Below are 13749 nucleotides of genomic sequence, written 5' to 3'. Positions count from 1 at the left end.
AACTTGAATGCAGTGAGGAACTTGGAGACCTGGTGAAGGTAATTCTTTCAGTTTGGAACTTCCACCACTTTCAGATTTTTTTATTGAACATCAAACCAGATTTATAACGTGTCCCATTTTATTGTGCAATTTGAATTTTCACTTTGCTCTTTTATTTTGTAGACTGTTGACAATGACCTTGCTCTGAAAATATATATCAAAGCCAGAGCTACACCGAAAGTCGTGGCAGCTTTTGCCGAGCGTCGGGAGTTTGACAAAATTTTGATATATTCAAAGCAGGTCAATGACGCTAGTTTATAAGTTATAACAGAGTTGATGCTCTTTCACTTGTTATCATCATTATGCTTTTGTAATACAATTGATTGCAATGAAAAATCACGTTTAACTTGAAACAGGTTGGATACACACCAGATTATCTGTTTCTTTTGCAAACCATTCTTAGGTCAGATCCTCAGGTACACAAGGATTGGTATAAAACTAATTTTTGAAGTCTTCGACAATGTTATGTATTATGCTTGGGTAGTTTGTTTTGTTGAATTATGATAGAACCTGATATTGGAGGCAATGTTTTAATGATATTTTCTGGTGCTACAGGGAGCAGTTAATTTTGCTCTTATGATGTCTCAAATGGAAGGAGGTTGTCCTGTTGATTACAATACTATTACCGATCTCTTCCTTCAGGTGTGTAGATTTTCTTTTATATTTGAAATATTCTGATTTTATGATCATTTTTTTCTTGTATGTTTTCCCTATGTTATCTTTGAGAGCCTTAGCATCTCGAGTTTTTGAGATGATTAATTGTAAAAGTCTTTTCTATTTTGGTAATTTTTCATTAGAGGAACATGATCCGCGAAGCAACAGCATTTCTGTTGGATGTCCTGAAACCAAATCTACCAGAGCATGCATTCCTACAAACTAAGGTCAATATTTGATTCATGCTAATCCTCTTATAATTCAACATCAATCTTTTATTTTGTTCACAGAGGCACCATGAATTTGTTTTTTGTCAGGTCCTGGAGATCAATCTCGTGACCTTTCCCAATGTAGCAGATGCTATTTTGGCTAATGGCATGTTTAGTCATTATGACAGGCCTCGGATTGCTCAACTCTGTGAGAAATCTGGCCTTTATGTTCGAGCACTACAGGTTAAATCTCACCCATTTATGTACCCACAACTTAAATGTATTTGTACATCTTAATCAAACATTTTACTTGTGCCTGCAGCATTACTCTGAGCTGCCTGATATCAAGCGTGTTATTGTCAACACTCATGCAATTGAGCCACAGGTTACTAAAATCTAGTACTTTTTCTCCATTCAACTGGTCAATATTAGTGCTTAATGATGTGATAATTTCAGGCACTTGTGGAGTTCTTTGGTACACTTTCCCCAGAATGGGCTCTGGAGTGTATGAAGGATCTTTTATTAGTCAATTTAAGAGGAAACCTTCAGATAATTGTCCAGGTAGGGTGAAGGCATAAAGATTTAGGTGTTGAATTTATTGAAAGATGCCTTTCTGAAATCAAGGCCCCAGAATTGTGAGGTTTATTGATTTCATTTAATTGAAGTGACTTTAGCATTCTTATATTGGTTATAATTGCTGTTCCAATTTATGTAGGTTGCTAAAGAATATTGCGAACAATTGGGTGTTGCGACTTGTATTAAGCTCTTTGAGCAGTTCAAGTCATATGAAGGATTGTATTTCTTCCTAGGTTCATATTTGAGCTCCAGGTAATTTGCTTGGAAAGGAATGGATTTCTAATCGATGTCCGATGACCTGTTGCGTTTGTATTTTATATGTATCTGTAAAATTACTGGTTTCTGGCAGTGAGGATCCTGATATTCACTTCAAGTACATCGAGGCTGCTGCCAAGACTGGACAAATCAAAGAGGTTGAGCGTGTAACCAGAGAATCCAATTTCTACGACCCCGAAAAGACTAAGAATTTTTTAATGGAAGCAAAACTTCCAGATGCACGGCCATTAATTAATGTGTGTGACCGCTTTGGTTTTGTCCCAGACCTCACCCATTACTTGTACTCGAATAACATGCTTCGCTATATTGAAGGTTATGTGCAGAAGGTATGATGATCTTCCGAAAATTTTCTTGAAAATTGGGTAAAGCTTGTCCTTCATGCAAGTGATTGTTATTTGCTTTATAGGTCAATCCTGGAAATGCTCCATTAGTTGTGGGGCAACTCCTTGATGACGAGTGTCCTGAAGATTTTATTAAAGGCCTGATTCTCTCTGTTCGTTCTCTGCTTCCAGTCGAGCCACTGGTGGATGAGTGCGAGAAAAGGTACCTTCCATGCACCATGGCCTCTAGCTTTGCTTCGAGCCAGCTTCTTCCTTAATATCCTTACTATATGTGGTTTGCAGGAATCGTCTTCGCCTGCTCACTCAGTTTCTGGAACATCTTGTGAGTGAAGGAAGCCAAGATGTGCATGTCCACAATGCTTTGGGTAAAATAATTATAGATAGCAACAACAATCCGGAACATTTTCTCACCACCAACCCATATTATGATTCACGTGTTGTCGGTAGATATTGTGAAAAGCGTGATCCTACCCTCGCCGTTGTGGCATACCGGAGAGGACAGTGTGATGATGAACTTATTAATGTGACAAATAAGAACTCTTTGTTCAAGCTGCAAGCAAGGTTTGTGATATGCAGTTTTATTGAATGTTAGACATTAGATAATTAGGTTCATGCTTGTCAAAAGTTTTTGATCCACTGTTTTTTTTTATTTCAGATATGTAGTTGAAAGAATGGATGGTGATCTCTGGGGAAAAGTTCTTGATCCTGAAAATGAATTCAGAAGGCTGCTTATCGATCAGGTCGTATCTACTGCTTTGCCTGAAAGCAAGAGCCCAGAGCAAGTTTCTGCTGCTGTTAAAGCTTTTATGACTGCTGATCTCCCGCACGAACTAATTGAGTTACTTGAAAAGATCGTTCTTCAGAACTCTGCCTTCAGTGGAAACTTTAACCTGCAAAACTTACTTATCTTGACTGCAATCAAGGCAGACCCCTCTAGAGTTATGGACTACATTAATAGACTTGATAACTTTGATGGCCCTGCAGTTGGAGAAGTGGCCGTGGAAGCTCAATTGTATGAAGAAGCTTTTGCCATTTTCAAGAAGTTTAATTTGAATGTTCAGGCAGTTAATGTTTTACTGGATAATATTCGAGACATTAATCGGGCTGTAGAATTTGCTTTCCGCGTTGAAGAAGATGCTGTTTGGAGCCAAGTTGCTAAATCTCAACTCAGGGAAGGACTAGTGAGCGATGCAATAGAGTCATTTATTCGCGCGGATGATGCTACTCATTTCCTGGAGGTCATCCGAGCTGCCGAGGATGCAGATGTTTATCATGACCTGGTGAAGTACCTTCTCATGGTCAGGCTGAAAACGAAGGAGCCTAAAGTCGACAGCGAGCTCATATATGCATATGCTAAGATTGATAGATTGGGTGACATCGAAGAATTTATTCTTATGCCAAATGTTGCTAATCTGCCTAATGTTGGTGATCGCTTGTATGATGAAGCTTTATACGAGGCTGCAAAGATTATTTTTGCTTTCATCTCTAACTGGGGCAAATTGGCAATCACACTTGTGAAATTGAAGCAATTTCAAGGTGCTGTTGATGCAGCAAGAAAAGCCAACAGTGCAAAGACATGGAAAGAAGTCTGCTTTGCCTGTGTTGATGCTGAGGAGTTCCGCTTGGCTCAAATATGTGGTCTGAACATCATTGTACAGGTATTTCATAGAACTTCATTTTTAAATGTAGTGTTTTTACTGTACTAGAATCAAATGATTTGATTTCATAATCCAAGATTTCTGTCTTCTGAATTAAAATTAGACCGTGTCACATTATTTTGTGATTCTTGTAGGTGGATGACCTGGAAGAGGTTAGCGAGTATTATCAAAACCGAGGATGCTTTAATGAGCTTATATCTCTTATGGAAAGTGGTTTAGGATTGGAACGTGCACACATGGGGATCTTTACTGAGTTGGGTGTCTTGTACGCTAGATACCGTCATGAAAAGCTTATGGAGCACATCAAATTGTTTTCTACACGTCTAAATATTCCCAAGCTGATCAGAGCATGTGACGAACAACAGCATTGGCAAGAATTAACTTATCTGTACGCTCAGTATGATGAGTTCGATAATGCTGCTACAACTGTGATGAATCATTCCCCAGAAGCTTGGGAGCACATGCAATTCAAAGATATTATTGTCAAAGTTGCCAACGTGGAGCTATATTACAAAGCTGTGCATTTCTATTTGCAAGAACATCCTGACCTCATCAATGATGTCCTGAATGTTCTTGCCCTTCGTGTTGATCACACTCGTGTTGTGGACATAATGAGAAAGGTTGACACATTTGCTTGATTTGTTATTTCTTATCACTCTTCACAATTAATTGTTTGAAATTTCAAGTGTACTTATGTAACATTATAAATGTTTTACGTTAATATGTGTAGGCGGGTCATCTACGTCTTGTTAAGCCTTATATGGTTGCAGTTCAGAGCAATAATGTGTCTGCAGTGAATGAAGCTCTCAATGACATCTATGTAGAGGAAGAGGATTATGACAGACTTCGCGAATCAATTGACTTGCACGATAACTTTGATCAAATTGGTCTTGCTCAAAGGGTATGCTGTAGTTACTTCTGTCTCTGTTTCTTTTTCCCCCTTTTTTTTCCCTTTTTTGAGAAAGTTTAGAATTACTGTTTAATTTGCTTGAGTAGATTGAGAAACATGAACTTCTGGAGATGAGGCGTGTTGCGGCCTACATTTACAAGAAAGCGGGCAGGTGGAAGCAATCAATTGCATTATCCAAGAAAGACAACCTCTACAAAGATGCAATGGAGACAGCTTCCCAATCTGGTGATCGTGAACTTGCTGAAGAGTTACTTGTTTACTTCATTGAACAGGTTTGTTTTATCAACACATTTACAATATCTAATCTAATATTTTTTTCCCTCAAGAAAATATATGATATTTCATTTTAAATCCATTATCAAAATGTCAACTATTTTTTTAGAAAAGTGGACTGTTTTGTATTTATAATAACATTAGTATGACTTAGTGTAAATCGATGCTTTCAGAAGAGTACAAGTACTATGATTCCATAAAATATTTAATGTTGACATAGGTATCTAAATGGTTTTTTTCCTTCTTTTTAGGGCAAGAAGGAATGCTTTGCATCATGCCTATTTGTTTGTTACGACTTGATTCGCCCAGACGTTGCACTTGAACTTGCCTGGATGAATAACATGATTGACTTCGCCTTCCCGTATCTATTACAGGTGATTCCCTATATATTTCTTTTCCTTCCTCTCCTGTCATGGTGTACGTGTCCTTGGGGTACTTATTTTGTTTTTCCAGGCCATATAAAAATAAATTGTAGAATATTTCTGGGGACCTTTTACTTTCATTTGTTTATTGTTTCATATTCAAGCATATGTATCATTGTTTCTCCTCGTTCAGTTTATCCGTGAATATACTGGCAAAGTGGATGAACTAATTAAGGACAAGATTGAGGCTATGAAGGAAGCGAAGGCTAAAGCAGAGGATGAGAAAGATGTCATCATGCAGCAGGTATATATGATGGCTGTCGAAACAATTTTGTCTCGCAAGTGATAGGACATTTTTGTTCATTTAATTTAGCAAAGCATGTTTCGGTTTACAAATTGATATACTTGGTAGTTGGTACGTCATTTATTGACCAAAAACTGAAGATTTCACATTTTGCAGAAAAAGTACTTTCAACAGCTGACTATGACTCATCCTTATTTTCCAAACCATATTCTTAAAATTACGTGGGATTTCTAACTGCTAAGTATGACTAATTCCCAAATATATCATTTACTGCAGAATTTGTATGCCCAATTGTTGCCTCTTGCTTTGCCAGCACCACCTATGCCAGGTATGGGAGGGGGTTACCCCGCACCACCGCCAATGGGTGGCATGGGGATGCCTCCAATGCCACCATTTGGCATGCCACCAATGGGGTCCTATTGATGTTTCCTTGTTTACCTTGAACATTCGCCCCAAGTAGTCGCATAGTGAGAGTACGCACCCAAGGTTTGGCCGTGACATTGGAATATATTTTCTGGTTAGTATCATAGTCTCTTTTTCAGTCCTGGAGGATGGCTAGCTGAAGCATGAGACGATGTAGCCTGTAATACGGTAAAGATTTATATATAATATTTTCCTTGTAATAATATTCTTTTGTAGCTGAGGCATTTTTTGCAGCTCTAGGAGGCAAGATTATGACAATTTATGTATTTCTCAAATAATAACGCTGTAAAAGATGTGTTTTGTATTTGATTCTTGGGTGTTGTTTTCTGGTTTAGTTTCACTGAGAGAATTTTACAGTAGTCTGTCGGTGGTGGTAAATAACAGTTTTGGATTTTGCGTTGGAGTCTAAAATTCCTCATCTTTTGAGCTCCAATGACCTTTCCACATAATGTGTGCAATGTTATAATGCTATTATTATCTCGAGGTACATGTGGGGTCTTCAGAAAAATCGTGGACCACTTGTAAAAATATACGAGTACGTTATCTTGTGAGACGGTTTCACAAATCTTTATCAGTGAGACGGGTTAATTTTATCGATATTCACAATAAAAAATAATACTCTCAGCATAAAAAGTAATATTTTTTCATTGATGACTCAAATAAGATATTTGTCTAACAAAATATGATCCGTGAGATCGTTTTAAACAAGTTTTTGTCAAAATAAATAATGATTGATGAATAGTAATATATCGAGGGTAGATTAAACTCGTTCCATTATAATGTTACTATTGATTAGAATATATTGATTTATTTATAAATTTTCCGTCTCTTTGACTTTTTTATCCTTTTTTTTTACTACTATAGACCATGTATAAAAGAAATTCTGCTTGTACTTTATTTATTTATTTATTGTTTTTTTTTTTGGAGTTAGAGTTGGGATTGTTGGGTTTTTGAATCCATGTTTACGTGGCTACCATCACATCAGTTTTGTCGCTACAGTTATATTATTCAAAGCTGATGCAAACAATTTAATGGTAGTCCTCCGGTACCCATGAAGCTGACGTAAACAAATTTTTTTTATAAGTTTTTTGGAAGTTAAAATTAAAATGAATATAACTAAACATAAATTATTTTATTTTCTTTTTCCTTTTATTTTATGAACTGTTTATGCAATTTATGATGTACTTAAAAAAAATCTCAAATATTTTTAACAAAGAACTCACATGAAAAACAAGAGGAAAAGAAACATATTTTCATTTAATTCAAATAATATTTCACTTTTAACACTATAATTTTAGGATAATTTCATGTATAGATGCATAAAAAACCATATTTACAACAAAAATATATAGGAGAGAAAAAAGATTTGCCCTAACCATAAAAATAATATGAGCATAGCTTATCAATTTTTATAACAAAATCTCAAACCTCTAGTAATTATTTGCCACTCTTATATATTTGATCTTTTCATATCCTTTTCTATTTTTTAAATTACCCTTTTACTTTACGAATTGTTCAGTAATTTAGAATTGCGATATTTTAAAAATAAATTAATATGAACAATGCAAAATTTAATTATTTCTTTCAAACACAAGAAAAATGATTATTTACTAAATATGAACATGTAGGCAAACGTTACCCTTTCTATGAATGTACTTCACCCCTTTCCAAGTGAACTCCTCAGTCCACTCCACATCAAAAGTTACGCCATCCCCCTTCTCCACCGCTTCCGCCACCGGCGCCGACGCATCAATCCTCCCCCACCGCCCCGCAAAGCAAACATGTCGCCAGATTCACCGCTCCGGTGGCACTACGACGAGTTCGATGACGGAAACTTTCGAATTCACGGCCGCACCCTCTACTTCATCCTCTTCCTCTTCTCCATTATCCTCTCAATCAACTTCCTCTTCTTCTTCTCCAGATGGGCCTGCCGCCGCTTCTGCCATATCCTGCCGACTCCTTCCACCGTCCCCCCACCCCTTCCGGTGCCGCGTGGACTCGATCTCACTTCAATCAACAGCCTGCAGATTCTTCTCTACAAATCCACTGGCTCAGATGTTGACGCAGGAAAGATTACAGAAACAGAGTGCTGTATATGCATCGGGCCGTTTAAAGAAGGCGATAAAATGAAAATGCTGCCGGAATGCAAGCATTGTTTCCACTCGGAGTGCGTGGATGAATGGCTGAATGCTCAGTCCAGTTGCCCGCTGTGTCGGGCCTCTCTTGTCTGAATCGAATCAGGCTCATCTTCGTTTTCGTTCCATTTTCACCTTTCGACCTTTGTAGTAAAAGTGAAATGAATCTTGTTTGAGAATAATTTGTATAGTAGAGAGTTGCATGAGTAAGAAATGCTTTTCTTACAAATGCTTTTTTATAAACTAAATTAGAAAACAAAATAATTGTTTGATACAAACTAGGTTATATATTTTTCATTATGTAATGTCACTTCTTATATTATATAAAATTTATAGGATTTAATTACATTGTAATGTAGTGGTGTTGCCTTTATTTAATAAGAAATAATAATAATAATGTAACAAAATAAAAAATATATTTTATTATAAAACAGAAAATAAAGTAAATGTATTAGTTTTTTTTATTTTGCAAAAAAATTAGATTTTTCTTTCAATATTGAGCGTATGTTACATCTGATATAGTGCCTAGACACCAAAAACTTGTCGTAAACTGTGTATATGCACAAAGGATCTATTTTTTTTTAAAAAAAAAAATTTATTCAATTTGTAATTAGCATTATATATTTAAATATTCATTACATGCAATAGGAAAACTACTTAATGTAAAGGGGGATTTTTTTTTCGAAATCCTAATTTATGGGATGAGATGACTCGAACTCGAGTCATTACAAATGTAAAGGGGGATTTGATTTGCCATTTTTGTGTCAAATATTAATTAAGCATGTGGATGCTTAATTAAGGTTAACATGGTCGTGTCTCTATAATGTTCTGATACGAAGCGTTTTCCTCGATAAATTTAGGGATGCAAATGAGTCGAGTTCGTTTATCCTTGTCTCATGTATATATTGTTTATGTGTGTATTCATCAAACTCAAATGTAAATTTAATTCACTTAGATCCAACAAACCCCAATTAAAAGAAATCCATGATCTCCAAAGTCCCCAAGATATCAAGAAAGAAGGGAATCAAGTGATGGTAAAATATCTTGATCGAGCCCTTGCCCCCATTCTTAAGTAGTAATAGCATCTATATATCTCCAACATGCTCCCCTAGGGTATCTCATACTAGTGAGACCAAAAGAACCTCTGTCTCTTGCTTCGTGCACCATAACTCGTCGTCGCGGGAGAAATAACAACACGACTCAAAACTAATTTGAGCGACTTGCGAAGCGAACTCATATATTCCTCACCACAAGTACCCTCTGCACAAAGAACAAAATTTGCCTTAATTCTGCCCCCTAAACTGGTTAGATCAACTTGAACAATTGCAAGTCCTAGACTTTTTAGACCGATGCTTAGCTCGGAAAACAACTCCGGTCGGTCGTCGCAGCACACAGATGCTTTCAAATACACATTCTCTTGATCTTGTGCCCTAATTCCTTCTTTATCTAAGAAATCTATAGTAACTTCATCGATTTCGGATGGGATTGTTGAGTGTTTGCATACTTCTTTCACTTCTTTTTTGAGTTCTTTCACATGTTCCACAACATGCCCTAGTAGAGCTGCCTTGTCCATCTGCCAATTCATCAACTTATAGTACTTATCTTTCTACTACTAATAAGAGAAACATATCATGCAAACTAACATGGGAACTCTACATCATATTTTAAAAATTAACCCCAAACTCAAATTGACGATAAATAGGTCTTTTGTGAGACGGTCTCACGAATCTTTATCTGTGAGACGGGTCAACCCTACCGATATTCACAATAAAAAGTAATACTCTTAGCATAAAAAGTAATACTTTTTCATGGATGATCTAAATAAGAGATCTGTCTCACAAAATACGACCCATGAGACCGTCTCACACAAGTTTTTGTCATTGACGATTAAAAGGATATAAATAGGAGTCAAATTGACAATTCATCAACTTATAGTATTTTTTTACGATTTTGGTTTTCTATACATGTTTTTCAATTTTAGTCTTATTCTACTATCTTTTCTTATTTTTTTCTCCAAATTTCAGTCCTTCGATTTTTTCAACATGATGCAGCTGTGGAATTGATGTAGTGCTGACCAAATGTCAATGTGACGACACTCACGTATGCATTGTCATATCAATACTATTGATCAATGTGACGACACTCACATATGCATGGTCATATCTACCATATTTTATTAAATGAGAAAGTTAGTTAAATCACGAACTTGTAAAGTTATAAATTTCAATAAGAGGTTGATTTTCCATATAAATTGTATTTGTGAATTTGAACAAAAAATTTATTTGATGCTTATGTTTGCTTGTATTTATAGGAAACTTATTTACAAAATTGATCATTGGAAAAATATTATTTGAAAGGCTTTATATTCTTCCCTTGCATTGTGTTTGTAGCTCAAAAATAAATTTCTTTCATTGCCCATAACCCCTTAAAAGACAAAAAGACATGTAGTTGTCGATAATAATAATAATGGAATGGGCCATGCATGCTAGAGATTATATTTAGTAGAATCTCAAGAACTAATGCTGGCCACCATTAACTACATACATACAATCAATAAATATTTTTTTTTTTTATGTGAAATTTATGCATTGGAATCACATGGAATATATATGACACTGTCTCTCTACCCTCTTTACCTTTTAATAAAAGAATAATAATATATATGAAAATTAAGATTTTTTTTAAATATTTTATCAAAAGAACAACTTTACCGATTACTCGAATCCACTTATTTCGGGTAATATTATTTGTTTACTGCATTTGAATTATACACACACAAAAATACATATGCTCGATTGCTAGTATATATTTCGATAAATGAATAGAGACTGATATAAAAAATGATTAAGTTCTTGTGAGAATGCAAGGGTGTGTATCATATGTTAAACAATGCATGGAATATATTTTAGATAAGTCGAACAACTTGACCTTCTATATCATTTATACACATGCTACATATATATGATAAAATAAATTTTAAAAACTAAAGAATTTATTTACATTTTAATTTTGAAGTTTCTTTTTTTTTTTTAAATAATAATAATAATTAGAGAACATCCATGATTGCTCCCTTGGATGCTCAATAGTGCTAAGTCGAATGTGGTGCTTAAATGGACATGTATCTACCACTACCACACAATTTTGTTAATGATTAGAGTTGGTTTTGAAGTAATTTGACAACAAGAAATATATAATTTTTTATTTGAAAAAAATTTATATAGTTTCTCTTTTTTCAAATTATATATAATTTATGAATAAAAATTCTTGAGTTTATCTATCTTTTGACCAAGTTGTGTGAATGACTAGATGATGACTGGGAGAATGCAGTACCTTTTCAGACTTTGGGATCAGTTTTCTAAGAGTTGAAAACTGCGCATTGATTCTATCTCTGCGCCTCTTCTCCGCTTCACTGTGACTCCTTGATGCACTGGCGGCCCTGTCCTCCGCCGCATCCTCCGACGGTGGCATCCCTCCTTCGGCAGGAGGGTAACAGTGATACTGCAGGGCCGCAGCCTCAGCAAGAGGAAGCCATGTCGAGTATTCTTCAGACCAATAGCAATTCGCCATTTTCAAGAAACAATAATTTTACGAATATTTGAGCGGTTCAGAACGTCGATCCTTATATCTTGTAATAGGCCAGATCGAAGAGTATATATTGTATTTGGAATTGGTTGGTTGCCTTTGATCTCCAAGTCTAGAGTGTGACTGATGTGATATCTAGTAGTAGTTCAAGGATGTATGGGAGGAAAGAAAAACTCTTGTCTTAATTAATGATATAACTTTAAAATTTAAAAATATGTATCTTTTGAAAATAATATCCAAGAATATTGTGGGTTTAATACAAAAGATGTCTACCTCATTATTATGATATACCTTGGTCAATTCACGTCATGAAATACCCCTTTGTTCGGATTAAACAATGTTAAAATAGCATAACAATTGACCGACTCCTCTATGTAATATACCAAGGACTTGATTAGCCTTGTGGACTATTTAGTTTGTCATCTTCAAGTCCCAAGTTGGTAACTGGAATAATCTCTTGAGCTTGTAAGAGTAACTTTTAGATTCTCGATGCTGATAGATTAATGAATCGGGTCGTGAATGTTCGAAAGACACTTAATTTAACAAATAGTATATATTAAAACTGATTAATAAAAAAAATTATAATAGACTTATAATAGAGTAAGTTGAGTCAATCCTTTTCGAAAATGGGGAATGACTATGAGTTGATTACTAGTTGAGCTTATTGTGCATTTACACTCGCATTGTCTTAAACTTGAGGCATGATATTTATCGACTCAGTTGTAAAACATTACTAACCAAACTCTTCCACTTATAAATAACATTTGTTTTCTCACTTCCCCGTTTTAATGGATATTGACTATCCATAAATAGACTACCGTAGACCTCAAAGGCGAAAGGTTTCATCAATACCTATAAACTTAAGTTTGTATCGGGTTCTTAAACTTTATGCAAATCTCAATTCTAATTTAATACTAAATGTAAAAACTGAACTATATATTTGAAACAATAAAAAAAAAAAAACACATATAATTGAGCAGATATGAGATGATTATGACAAAAACTTGTATGAGACGGTCTCACGAGTCATATTTTGTGAGACAGATATCTTATTTGGGTCATCCATCAAAAAGTATTACTTTTTAAGTTAAGAGTATTACTTTTTATTATGAATATCGGTAGGGTTGACCCGTCTCACAGATAAAGATTCGTGAGATCGTCTCACAAGAGATCTACTCGATGATTATAATAAATTGAAATAGGTATTCCAAAGAATACAACACAATGATCACATGCATCTTGGCTTGTTGGATGCACTTAGGATGCCAAATTGGTGAAATGAGAGGAGTGGGAAAACTTGAAGGCTAATATGTGTTGGGTGGTATAGTCGTACGTAGTAGTAGATCGATGGTCGTATCTATCTATCAATCAATCTCTAAAATCCACAAAATAAATGATTCAATTCCACGAGTCGAAACCATAATCGGATTGAGACCCCACACCAAAGACTTTAAAGCCATTTTGATTCAATCCCTTTTGTTTTCTTGCTACGTACAATCTTCATCAGCCGCACTTGCTTTTGCATCACCAAATCTCCGACCAAATGTTTCAAAATTAAATGGTGTCCGATCCTACTTGTGATATCAAGAATTATGATTTGTTTTTGGATTGGATGATTTGTTTTTGACACGTTATTTGAATATAGATTTGCAATGACTCTATATTGAGGTGAATTATAATGATTTAAAAAAAATATCGAATCGAGATTTGACATCTATTGTCGATTGGATGTAAGATTTTTCCGTAAATTTTTTTTACTCCTAAAAAAACTAGGAGTCCCCGCCTTAAAGAGAGGCCACATAACCCATAGTATTTATTAAAAATAATGTACATTAAAAGGATTTAAAATTTTTGGTCATATTATCTGGAAAAAAATTATCGTCGAGACACCTTGAAGAGGGACCCGATAATCCATAATTGTAAATATATACATCAATATCATATATCATAATCACCGTATACGTTAAAACAATATTAAATTTTTTGCCTCCCATAATATATATAATG

The 13749-nt window shown here is 35.0% G+C and overlaps 4 protein-coding genes across 4 annotated transcripts in view; 3 read left to right on the top strand and 1 right to left on the bottom strand.

Annotated features, from left to right (window-relative positions):
- Positions 1-573, top strand: part of LOC140972597 (clathrin heavy chain 2-like) — a 4388-nt gene extending 3815 nt beyond the window's left edge. The window contains exons 4-7 of the mRNA XM_073434995.1: positions 14-38; positions 163-279; positions 396-455; positions 547-573. Of these exons, the coding sequence (XP_073291096.1) occupies positions 14-38; positions 163-279; positions 396-455; positions 547-573 (229 nt within the window). The remainder of the gene's footprint in view (positions 1-13; positions 39-162; positions 280-395; positions 456-546) is intronic.
- Positions 7-6359, top strand: LOC140973891 (clathrin heavy chain 1-like). The gene is made up of 19 exons (XM_073437006.1): positions 7-38; positions 163-279; positions 396-455; positions 595-681; positions 837-920; positions 1011-1145; positions 1225-1287; positions 1359-1463; positions 1618-1730; positions 1828-2080; positions 2161-2297; positions 2378-2656; positions 2751-3753; positions 3888-4373; positions 4484-4654; positions 4750-4935; positions 5188-5310; positions 5492-5602; positions 5879-6359. Exons 4-19 carry the CDS (start codon positions 616-618, stop codon positions 6023-6025), a joined length of 3462 nt encoding a protein of 1153 aa, XP_073293107.1. The 5' UTR covers positions 7-38; positions 163-279; positions 396-455; positions 595-615; the 3' UTR covers positions 6026-6359.
- Positions 6360-7806: 1447 nt separating this feature from the next.
- LOC140972596 (RING-H2 finger protein ATL66-like) lies at positions 7807-8256 on the top strand. Its single transcript, XM_073434994.1, has one exon. The coding sequence runs from the start codon at positions 7807-7809 to the stop codon at positions 8254-8256; it is 450 nt and encodes a 149-aa protein (XP_073291095.1).
- Positions 8257-9031: 775 nt separating this feature from the next.
- LOC140972279 (transcription factor bHLH51-like) lies at positions 9032-11891 on the bottom strand. The gene is made up of 2 exons (XM_073434729.1): positions 11491-11891; positions 9032-9733 (listed from the first exon to the last, which is right to left on the bottom strand). Exons 1-2 carry the CDS (start codon positions 11725-11727, stop codon positions 9284-9286), a joined length of 687 nt encoding a protein of 228 aa, XP_073290830.1. The 5' UTR covers positions 11728-11891; the 3' UTR covers positions 9032-9283.
- Positions 11892-13749: the final 1858 nt, after the last annotated feature.

Source organism: Primulina huaijiensis, chromosome 3 (assembly GCF_012295235.1).
Source record: "Primulina huaijiensis isolate GDHJ02 chromosome 3, ASM1229523v2, whole genome shotgun sequence".
Lineage (NCBI taxonomy): Eukaryota > Viridiplantae > Streptophyta > Magnoliopsida > Lamiales > Gesneriaceae > Primulina > Primulina huaijiensis.
Note: the sequence above shows the minus strand (reverse complement) of the source record. Positions and strands in the feature narration are given on the sequence as shown.

Bases quoted from the DNA above. Each gene is read 5' to 3' on its own strand.
- LOC140973891 (XM_073437006.1), top strand. From the start codon at position 616: ATGATGTCTCAAATGGAAGGAGGTTGTCCTGTTGATTACAATACTATT. The intron at 2,298-2,377 runs GTACCTTCCATG...TGTGGTTTGCAG, and splicing joins GTGGATGAGTGCGAGAAAAG to GAATCGTCTTCGCCTGCTCA. The intron at 5,311-5,491 runs GTGATTCCCTAT...CTCCTCGTTCAG, and splicing joins CCTTCCCGTATCTATTACAG to TTTATCCGTGAATATACTGG.
- LOC140972596 (XM_073434994.1), top strand. From the start codon at position 7,807: ATGTCGCCAGATTCACCGCTCCGGTGGCACTACGACGAGTTCGATGAC.
- LOC140972279 (XM_073434729.1), bottom strand. From the start codon at position 11,727: ATGGCGAATTGCTATTGGTCTGAAGAATACTCGACATGGCTTCCTCTT. The intron at 9,734-11,490 runs GTACTGCATTCT...ATGAATTGGCAG, and splicing joins TGATCCCAAAGTCTGAAAAG to ATGGACAAGGCAGCTCTACT.